Raw genomic sequence first — 12,018 nt, forward strand, 5'->3', positions numbered from 1 at the left:
AAAAAGATAATCAATAAAAAGGTAATCGAACAATTTATAAGCAATACGAAAATTATAGAATTATAGATTTTCTGTCACTTTCACCTCTATACAAGCATCAAATATTATCCACTTTGATATTTGTGATATTTTTTATTTCACTAAAAATATAGAAAATTAGGATTACTATTTTTATGCATATTGTGCATACTATGCATCTTTTAGAATCCACTATTTGTGCATATTGATGTGTGATGTTTATATGACAGTATATTATTTGATACAAATAACGCGCAACATTGTCCTTTTTCATGGCAATCGCAATCGTAACTGACTTCGCAGACTAGACCGATCTGATCATGCTTTATTTGCTGCGCTCTGTTTATGATTCATTTCTCTCTGCTTGATCGATGATACTCACAGTGTTTCTTCCAACAGTTACTTATTCCAACAGTTTTCACGAATAATTATATTCTATATATATATACGTATATGTATATCCTATATGAGGCGCATTTTTAAAGTAAGATCCGGTTTGAAATAAGAAAAGATCTTGACATATACATTTTATTCATTATAATCAAAAATTTCTAGCTTACTTTATTGCAATAAATTTTTTGTTCTGCTATCGAACAAGCGAATTCAAACATCGTATTAAAATAATGATTAAAGAGATTAACGTAGGTTCTTAAATGCAGATCCCATTTGAATACTTTTATGCAATACAATCAATAATTAAGGTATTGGATTTTCGTGCGTTGATACGTTCATTAAATCCGTATAAACGTCTTAAATAGCTGATTTCTGTCCAAAAATATTAATGAAACGTTAGTTTGTTAATTAAATGTTAAAATAATAATATATTAAGAATATTAAGATAGTAATATGTTGTAAAATAATATGCTGTAATATCTTATCCGCGAATAATACTTTTTTTACAGAAATCAATTTATAACTGTCAAAAATATTAATCCAGTTTAAAATATTGTAACATATTAATTAAAACATTACTTTTACTTATGTAATATATTAATATGAAAATTTAATTAGCAAATGAACGCATCAAATAGCTGTTTTTTCAAGTGTTAATTTTAAGTGTTAATTTGCTAATTATATTGTAAAATAATGTTAAAAAAATTTAAATAGTGATATGTTGTAAATAAAATGTTATAATACCTTATCCTGGATTAATATTTTTTTCACAGAAATTAGTTGATAATTGTCAAAAATATTAATCGAGTTTAAAGTATTATAAAATATTATTTTTAATTCTTTAACATATATTACTATTATAAATATTTAATTAGCAAATAAACGTCTTAAATAGCTGATTTCTGTCAAAAAATATTAATAGTGCGGTGATTTGTTAGTTAATTTTCAAATAATAACATATTAAAAATATTAGAATAGTAATATGTTGTAAAATAATAATATATATTATTTTTCATTTGATCGGTTTTCTACTTGAAAATTTTGAAAAATTGCGAAATTTAATTACGCTTATATTATTGTTTTTGATACAATCGAATATACTACACTCGTTACATTGTACATTGGGTATAATCGAAGAACATATACTATATAGTTTTATAGCTTCATTATATAAATCATTATAATCGATCTTGAAATAGTATTATCAAGTAAGAGAAAACTCAAAATTTATCGAGATACATGGACGGGAGAACATCAATTCGATTAGTGGTATCTAAATCATTGTGAAGATTACATGGAACATTGGTCATAGTCGAGAATCGTATGAAAGCCGATCGAGTATAAAAATATCAAGAAGAGAAAATTGTTATGTTAAAAACGTTACAAACGTTATGTGTTTTACTAAAACTGTTAATGCTAACGAAAATGACCATAACGTTTTCGTCAGGAAATCTAGGGATTCTGGAGGATCTTTGAAGCTCCGGTCCAAGAAGTTACAAAGAAAATTATTTTCGTATACTCTAATTTATATACTTTACGCTAATAATAGATTTTTTTCATGAAGAAAATTGAATGTTATATATTGCAGACAATACAGTATTTGTGTAATTAAAACTGTATAATACGTAAAACTAAAGAGTTTTAATTTTAAAAAAATGTATATAAAGTTTATTAATTTTACGTCACTCATTCAAAAATCAATGTTATGTAATCAAATTAAAACTTATAATTACATTTAATTCAGACGACATTTTAAAATTATTAAACAATATGTATTATTATAATATAATTGTTAGATTTAAAAGAAAGAACTTAAAAAATTTATGATTTCGTTCACTTTATTTTTTTTTTTTTTTTGTTACTTAATTAGTATGTGACACATTTACATAAATTGTTTGTAATTTCTAAAACATTTTTATTTCTCTAGATATGTTCAAATTTACTAATATTTATTTAAAACTTGCAGGGTAATTTATTTTTTATTTAACGAAATTTATATAGAAAATCAGAAAATTTTAGTTAAAATAATTCGCATGCTCAACGGCTACTAAACATCGAAGTGAAAGATTGGTGAAGTTGAACTTCGAATTGATTCGGGACAATTAATCAATCTATGAATAATATGCGCAATAAGCTGTCACTTTTGCTATATGTGAGAATTTATATACACTATTTATCACTTAATGTATATATATAGGTATATATATATGTTATATATGTATGTTCATAGTTTTATCAGACATAAATCTAAAGTTTATAGCATTGTGCTCTCGAGAAAATTCTTTTGCATTAAAAAATATTTCATAAGATGTTTTTAAATACAGGAATTTATAAAATTTTTATGATCATGAAGAAAATGATAATAAAAATATATATATTTTATATATATGTTAAAATATAAACATTATTGAAACTTTAGTGATAACAAACGCACTCGTGAAAAAGAAAGTCAAGTTAAGATAGAGTTACTTATTAGAAGAAATTAATTAATTATTTTGAAACTAATATAAAAACTGAATTATGAGACAAAATTCCTTCAACAATCGAAGAAAGTCATGCTCCCATGATTAATTTACTAAGAGAAATAGTTCTTACTTAGAGAAAAAATACAGAAAAAAGTTTCTTACTTGTTTAAAGTTTTAAATAAACATGCAATGCCATAATGAGATAAGTTGGAATCTTTTTTCAAGAAGTCATTTGATTCTTCTCTGAGATAACATCTATGCAACTAGCGAATTTACGGAGTACGGAATTCTCTACCACTTTCTAATAAAGCATTGACTTGGCCTAATTGAAAACCGATTGTCATTTTCGTGCTATGGTACTGAATTAATATGATAATATATAAAATTTTAATCTCTAAAATGATATACTTTTTATTTATCATTCGGTAAATTCTTTAAAGCTAATTTACGAATCGCAAGTTATCTTTCTCTTACGTATTAAGATTTCTCTTTGTGACAGATCACGATGGATCTGCATTCGAGCAGTCATACAACTTCTAGTAAATATATAATTTATTACGTATCTTTGAAAAATTAATTATGAAATGACAATGATAAGTTTACATACAGATATATATATATATATATATATATATATATATATATATATATATAACGTATAATACAGACAGTATAATTTCAAATATCCCATAGATGTAAAACTCATCGTTTCTTCTTAACATACATATATACAAACAATTAATTAATTGCCGGCTATATAATATTCATTGATGCGTCGGATTCAGTATTGCGTCTTCTGTGTCGCTTCTTAGAGCTATAATATTATTCAGACAAAGTTTAAAGTTTGGTCTATCATTCGCTGCACTCCAGCAACGCTGCATTAGTTGGTATAACGAGGATGGACAGTTGAGAGGCATCTGCAATCTGCCTCCCGTGCGTACATAATCCATCACTTCGAGATAAGTTTTGGTAGAATAAGGTTGCTCATCTAACGATGTAATCTCCCACATTAGTACTCCAAATGACCAAACATCGCTCTGAGAAGTAAATATTCCGTTTATTAGGGATTCCGGTGCCATCCAACGAACAGGAAGCAGATCTTCTCCTTCCTAAATTATAATTTCAATAAAGTTAAATCTTCTATTCTAATTATCAATTTTTTAAATAAGTATTCTTGAGCAAAAAACGTTTACTAATATTTTGCATTATACATGATATGCATAAATGAATATTAGAGAAATATATATGAAAATATATACATAGTTTTCATTTTTATTAAATTCAATTTGACTTAAAGATATACAATAATATTATAAAGACGCAACAATAGAAAAATATTTCCAAATAGTTTTATCTTTTTTAATTAATTATATCTACCTTGCGGTAATAGTCATCCCTGTAAATATCTCTGGCAAGTCCGAAATCACCGATTTTGATGATACGATTCTTACGATCTCTCGCAGACACTAAGCAATTTCGGCACGCGAGATCTCTATGCACAAAGCGCAGCTCTTCCAAATAACAGCAGCCTTGAGCAACATCTTCGCAAATGGCGAGCAAGTCGTGTAGACGCAAAGCGTGTAAATCAGAAGGTTGTAATATTCGACAATCTATCAAATATTGTTGCAGATCACTTTCCATTAATTCCAACACGAGTAATGGAGAATCCTCGTCTATGCAGACAGCTAATAATCTTAAGATATGTTCGTGTCTAAAGTGATTCATAAGCCTAGCCTCTTGCAAGAATTTCTTTTTTTCTTCCTCGGAGGCATACTTTCGTAACATTTTTATGGCAACGGATGTCTCTGATCCCGGTTCTTCTAAATCCTTGACATTCCCTTGAAACACCTGCGAAATAATGAAAATTAATGTAACTTTTATTAAAAAAGAAAAGATAAGTTAAATTCGTATAACATTATACATATATATTTTGTTTTATTTTAAATAATTCAACAAAAAAGAATAAAGTGCATATGTATGTCTCATAAAAATTATTGTATTACTATCTCTTTTAAAAAGTTGATTTATACAACTTTTACTGTAACTTTCACTGTAACTTTTATTGTAAGAAATGTGTATCTCCCATTTCTATATCTAAACATTAATGTTTTTTTAAGCTTAAAATATGACGGTACGACAATTTTTTACCGTTCCAAATGCGCCAAGGAGTTGCGTTAGTGTTATTTGCTCACGTTTGATTTTAGTCAGCATAAATTTATTTGAATTATATTGCAACGCAGGACTGTATAGCGTATTGAGCTGAATGTTTCCGATAGGTACCTCATGTAGAACCGTAAGCAAAACTTGCTCCTTACCTTCTTTGCGTTGTCGGTATACTATTATAAAGTTATAATATATTTAATAAATATTATTATGCATTGCAAATTTTAAATTTTGCTCTTTTAACAAGTAAGTTAACTTTTTTTTAGAAAATCTCTCTACTTACTACATTAATCATAATTTGTAATTAAAAAAATGTGTATGAAATACTTACAACAATAAATAAGATAGCAGATGCAGGTTACAATAACGATAGCAGCAAGGCTTAACATCAATGTTAAATTATATTGCGTAGCTCGAATTATCGAATCATCACCTTTATTACATAAAAATATAGTTTTAATTTTCTTGTTTTATTTGAATATTTCAACTTATAATTTTATTATTAATAATATTTAATTCTTAAAATTCTGTAATACTATTATATGTAAGTCAAATAAACAGATCATATTAAAATATCTACATATTATCATATATTTGCTTACCAAGTGTTTGAAAAATAAATCTTTCATCAGATGGCCATGTAAAGTTCTCGTATTCAGGATATGTCAGTATCAAACGAAACTTGTATAAAGTTGCCGGTAGCAATTTTTCTATATAATACATTACTGTCTCATTATTTGTCTCAAAATTATCTGCGATTTGCCACTTTTGCATCGCATAATTTTTGTATTCCAGTACGTAATGGATCGTCAGATTAACGCTAGGAATCCACGAAATATTCATATTGTTTATGCTAACTCCGCTCAAAGTAATATTGCTCGGTTCCGAGTACGTGTACACAGTTTTGCTCAAACTGTCATTATATAAATTGCTGTAGTTAGCTGGATACACACGTACATATACAAAGTATTTCTGTTCTGGCAGCAACGGTTGGATTATTGTAAAAAGTTTATTGTCTACTTTATTATTATTAAATGGCTTTTTTATCGGTTGCGTGCTGTTCCCCGAGTTAATTGTTACCCAATATACTCTATAAGTTACTGTCGCACAATCCAGTTTCGTGGGTGGAATCCAATAAACTGCCGCTGTAGTGTGCGTCAAAACCTGAACCGTTACATTTTCCGGTGCATTGAGTTTGCCCACGTTAGTTTTCAATATTACCTCCGATCGAAATTGCAGGTCCATCGACAACTGATCAGAGTAAAAATTGCTCATAGCTAGCTTCAGCTTGTATTTTGTAAACGGTGTTAAATTCTGAATTTCATAATGCTGCTCGTATGTCTGTATAAAGAATCCATCTAACGTGTTATCGAGGTTATTATTCAAACAGCTTACGTAGATGATATATTTAAGAGTTGGTATGTTGTTTTTGCATTTGTGCTTGCGAGTCGATTCTGTCGTATTAAATTTCAAAACAATACTGTTTACTGTTATTTTTATTATTGTAATATTATAAATTTTTTCATCAGGTATAAGGCATTCCTTCCGCGGATATGGTTGTGAGGATGATTTACCAAACGATATCATGGGAATAAAGTAATCCGTGCCTTTTATTATTTGCACGTGTTTAGATGCGTTTTTTTCACTGTCGACAAGTGCATATTTCTTTTTTAAAATATAAATATGAGAACAGAGTCCATTTTCGTTAAGTTTAATTATATAAATGTTTGTTTCATCAATTATAAAATATTGCAGAAACTCCGTGCCAATTTCAGCGATTGAAATTGAATTACATTTATTTGTTTTAATGTTCGCCACAATTAATTCATTATTTTCTATCCAGTATATTAGCGGCTCCTCTGTATTCATGATATCAAGCTTTACACCAAAATCAAGTAGTAAATATGATATTTTGTATGGACAGAAGGTCATATCAATTTTTAAAAAAAATTGCACATTTCTTCCGTCAAGATCCGATTTCATTATTACATACTGTGTATATGACTTTGCATTTAACATTTCTATCCAGTACAAAAATCTGGAAAATATATATATATATTATTATATATGTGTATTATAAAACATAATTTTAATCGTGAAAATAAAAGAATAATAAACTTAAGTTTTTACAATTTTTTGATAATTAATGATTTTATGATTCTTTATATCTTTTTTACAAAATCATAGTTTATTACTGCAAAATTAGAAAATAATATAAATTCTTAACTGAAAGACACAAAAGTGTTCATTTTTTTAGTGAATAAAAGTTAACGTACCCCTTAGACGGCTGTAGAGTGAAATAAAAAAGACTTTCTCTGCTCAAGATCTTATCATATTTGACTATACCATTTTGCCACATTGTTAAGTCCAGCTTTATAATGTATTTCGTTGAGCTGTCATATTCCATCCAATATAGATTTCTTCGAATCCAATCGATGCAAAGATTGCTTGAATTTTTTTTTAAACTAGTTATTTTTGTAATATTATTTTTATTCATATCCCCTATCATTAACTCTTGTATATACTCATGCCCATTAATAAATAAAAACTGGATCCAATAAACTTTATGTTCAGCTACAGAATAAGCCATATCTGTTGCAATAACAATGCTATTAAAGGTAAGGACATTGACGTAGGTTCTTGAATTCAGATCCCATATTCCAATGGTATTATTCACTGTAATCAATAATTGAGGTATCGGATTTTCGTGCGTCGTTGATACGTTCATTAAATCCGTATAAGGACCAGCACCAGCTTTAGTATGCGCTCGTACTCGAAAATAGTACGTAGTAGTAGGTTTTAGATTATGTTCTGTGCACTCCATTGTAGTTAAAATAGTTTTGTCGTCACAAATTTGAATCTTTTTTAGGTTTTCGATGAACCAACATTGTACTGTATATCCTTGTATCACTTTGTTTCCAAATTTAGGTCGATTCCATCTGTAAGATAAATTTTAGTCTTTTTATATTTAATAATTTTTTAACAAATTTAATATTTTTATATGTTAAATTGTAGAGAGAAAAAGGATATAGACTAAGAACTTAGATTCTTCACCTGAATGTTACAGAAATGTTGATTTTTTCATTTAGAAATACATTGAACTCTACGAATGCTCTTGGCTCGCTCGGAATTTTTCCTAGAGATTTTAAGATGGTACATATTAATATGTTTAAGTTGATTATCTCGGTAAATTAAAAACAATAATAATAATTTAACGTGCAATAAAAATAAAGAAAAAGAGAAAAAATAAACATATGTTAAAAAATTAACATAGCAATCAAAAAGACAAATCCAGCGTTCCATAATGATAAGATGGGAAATGTTATTCTTGCTGTGCCTCTCAGAAAATACACCGATGTTAAAATATTGATGATATTTCGCTCGTCATGGTCGTTTGATATACTTTAATTATTATATTATTTAAGCGTTTGTTTAAGTTAGAATTTGTACTGAGGAAGACTAAGTAAGTCGAAACGTCTACATGTTAAGAATTTACATGTTATTAATTTTAAGAGCATGATTAAATGAATTTATTATATTATATTATATCTATTTATTTGCTCGTTAGTTGGCCTTTCACTATATTCCATTATTATTATTTATTGCGTTAACATAGCAAGTTTTTAAAATAATGAAATGACATAAATCTCTTGTGTGTGTGTGTGTGTTTCAAGACTTATGTTAGAAAAGTAATTGCTAAGTTATAATCAAAAAAGCTTTCAATAATGTGCTAAACTCTTTTCTAAAATTTCCTATTCATTCACAAATCAGAAGTATATTATTTGCGACTGATTTAAAACAAACGAGAAAAACAATGAAATTGATGATGTTATCTAAATTTTGCTTTATTTTACATACAGTGTATACATTTTTTTCTCTCTTTTCGACAGAATGAATTTTATATTATCCTTGTTATTAGAAAATGGTTTAATATTTTTTAAATTTAATTTTCACTCAATCTGGAATTTACATTATACTTACAACTTGTAAATATTTTGGTAATTTTTAATTAACATTCTATATATTCATTGCATCTTACCAATAGAATCTGGGTTCATGGACATATTTGCAAATGTAACTTCATCGACTTCATTTCTTATAGTCACGCTATCAGAATAATTCTGATCCGTCTGGAGATTTTGTAATATGAGATGATTGTTGTTTTCGGGCACTGGACTATCCTTAATGAAACATAACATATAAAAGAAATGAGTAAAGCAGCTAGGCCAGAAATTTCACGGTATCTTTAATGATAAATAAAATAGTAAATATAGAAATATATATAAATAAGATTACCATAAAAAATAACATATATGTCGAAATAACTAAAATGAGCATAAAATTTTTTGTTTTGTAAAAATATAAGCCTGATATTTTTATTTATAATTCCATTCCTCATTTATAATGTGTTAAATATTATGTAATTTTATTTCTAAAATATTTATTTCTAATATTTTTCAACATATATTTGGGTGGACTTCCGAATACGACCCACGCCCGATTGCTATGAATTTTTGTAGAAACATTGTAAATGATGTCAAATGAATGTCCTTAAGTGGATTTTCACCGATACAAACATTTAATGCTAAAAATATTAAAATAATGTTCTGTATAAATTATTGTCTTTACGATTTACGAATTACGAAAGACAATATGACTGATCATTTGTGTGAGTTTCTGTGGAGGCGAGATGTAAAAAAACAAATTAGATCCATTAAAAAAATTAATTGAAGACATTAAAGATGTATATTCTGGCTAAAAAAAGAATAATATAAATTGTTTCTTGTTGACGTTTTCGTTCTGATATTCTATTTTTGTATTTCTTAGGATTCTTTATATATGTATATTGTATATCTTAGGACGCTTTATATATATTTGGTATTAAATGTGTTATGTTATTTGAATATATCTTTCTTGATTGTCTATTAGTCTATTGGAATTCACTGTGTTTAGGTATACCAGGTGTCCCATTTTAAAGGACCCACTCAAATATCTCATTGTCAGAAACACTGAGTTAAATCGAAAAATGTTTCCTACAAAAGTTGTAGTGTTTCGAGGGGGACATAACATAGTAATATTCATTTGACCTTGGGCGGCATCTCCAAGGTCAAGTGAAGGTGAGAATTTGAAGGTGAGAAGGTGAATTTTGAAGAAGATAAAAAAATGCTTCAGATAAAAGTTGTTCAAATTAATTAGTAGAAAAAGATGTTATAATAAAAAATATGGGTTTCCATTTAAAAAATTTATTCTTATCTTCACTTGACCTTGGTGACGCCGCCCAAGGTCATATGAATATTACTACTTTATGTCCCCCTCGAAATCCTACAACTTTTGTAGGAAACATTTTTTTTATTTAACGAAGTGTTTCTGAGATATTTGAGTGAATCCTTTAAAATGGGACACCCGGTATACTTTACAACGTGAAGCGAGGTCCACCCTGGCTACCGGCGGGAGGGTGCGGGAGGGGAGCCGAAGGCCCCCTTGCACCCCCCCCCCCGGTGTGTGTGTGTGTGTGTGTGTGTGTGTGTGTGCGCGCGCGCGTGTGTGTGTGTGTGTGTGTGTGTGTGTGTGTGTGTGTGTGTGTGTGTGTGTGTACCCATGTGAAAAGGCCCTATTATATATAATTATCGACAATAATTTATATAGAAAGTATTTTAATATTTTTAGCATTAAATGTTTGTATCGGTGAAAATCCGGTTAAGGACAATCATTTGACATCATTTACAGTGTTTCTACAAAAATTTATGGCAATCGGACGTGGGTCGTATTCGGAAGTTTATCCATATTTTCTAGCAAAATATCAAATATTATTCTTATATTAATAAAAAAGTTACGCAGAATAGGCAGTATAAGGATTATTTAATAAGAATTCATAATTGGTTCCATTTTAACAAATGATATATGAAAATGTTACTCTCTTCGATTCCTGAAGCAATTTTGCTGATAGTTAGAGCTAATGATTTAGTCTTTTTGCGATTGTTAGTTAACTTTTTAGAACAAGCGAGTTTACTTTTTAATAATCCGTCAGTTATGATTAAAATTTCAATAATAACGTTTGTATTTCAAGAATAAAAATGTTTAAAATATTGTCTTTTATGTATATATGTGTGATTATACAAATTATATAAATTTTTGTACTTAAAATTTTGTCGAAATTCTTTTTGATTATTGTTATATCTTTTAACGCAAACAAATTCTAGAAAACAGGATACCATAAACATTCGATTGACATTACCACGATATATAAGAAGATGTGCATATACTACATATAACTATTTAAATGGATATCTATATTCATATGGCTATATAAATGGATATACTATGAAAGTTATGTATATACACATCTATAAATTTTTACTAGTTAGATTGGAATAGATTGCTGTTACGTATATTGTTCATTTAACTATTGGCCCTATTAAGTTAATTGATACAATTTGAATTTTATTATACCAATATAGTCGACATTCCTTTTTATGTATGTAGCACAAATGTAACTGTCCTTCCCAGTGAGCATTATTGAGAGGAAGAGCTCTTTAAGAGAACTTTTTGAAGACTTCATTAATTTTTCTCAAAAATGATATCAGTAAGTTATCTTTTTGTAAGATATCTTTCAGAAGAGCTCCTTATGTTGTCTATTCATAGATGTCTGTAGAGTCTCTAGCAAGCGTGCTATTTTACAAACGCCGCACATGGGCAAGCCACATATATACGTGTGTGAACTGCGTGCTCTGAGTTGAATTTCAAGGAGATAGCATTTACGTTCTTCGATATTAACGTTTAATCTTTCTTTCTTAAATTATAAATATTATTAAATATGTATTTCAGCATAAAATAGAGATTATATATTTTCATATATATTTTTGTTATTTGTTCTATGTTGCCTCTATATCCAACCAAAGAAGTTGGGTTATGTCTGCAAAAAGCACGTTGCAATCATAAAGTTTTTTTTATTCAAAGTCTATGGGCATTTTGAAACCTG

The 12,018-nt window shown here is 28.1% G+C and overlaps 1 protein-coding gene across 1 annotated transcript; it reads right to left on the bottom strand.

The window, feature by feature from the left end:
• Nucleotides 1-3,547: 3,547 nt before the first annotated feature.
• LOC145948127 (proto-oncogene tyrosine-protein kinase ROS-like) lies at nucleotides 3,548-9,238 on the bottom strand. The gene is made up of 8 exons (XM_083057881.1): nucleotides 9,079-9,238; nucleotides 8,094-8,175; nucleotides 7,316-7,978; nucleotides 5,642-7,077; nucleotides 5,371-5,472; nucleotides 5,025-5,212; nucleotides 4,254-4,724; nucleotides 3,548-3,985 (listed from the first exon to the last, which is right to left on the bottom strand). Exons 1-8 carry the CDS (start codon nucleotides 9,236-9,238, stop codon nucleotides 3,641-3,643), a joined length of 3,447 nt encoding a protein of 1,148 aa, XP_082914007.1. The 3' UTR covers nucleotides 3,548-3,640.
• Between the last annotated feature and the right edge of the window lie 2,780 nt (nucleotides 9,239-12,018).

The sequence above is a fragment of the Prenolepis imparis genome, unplaced genomic scaffold, assembly GCF_030444845.1.
Source record: "Prenolepis imparis isolate NDT839.2.m4 unplaced genomic scaffold, iyPreImpa1.0 SCAF_251, whole genome shotgun sequence".
Lineage (NCBI taxonomy): Eukaryota > Metazoa > Arthropoda > Insecta > Hymenoptera > Formicidae > Prenolepis > Prenolepis imparis.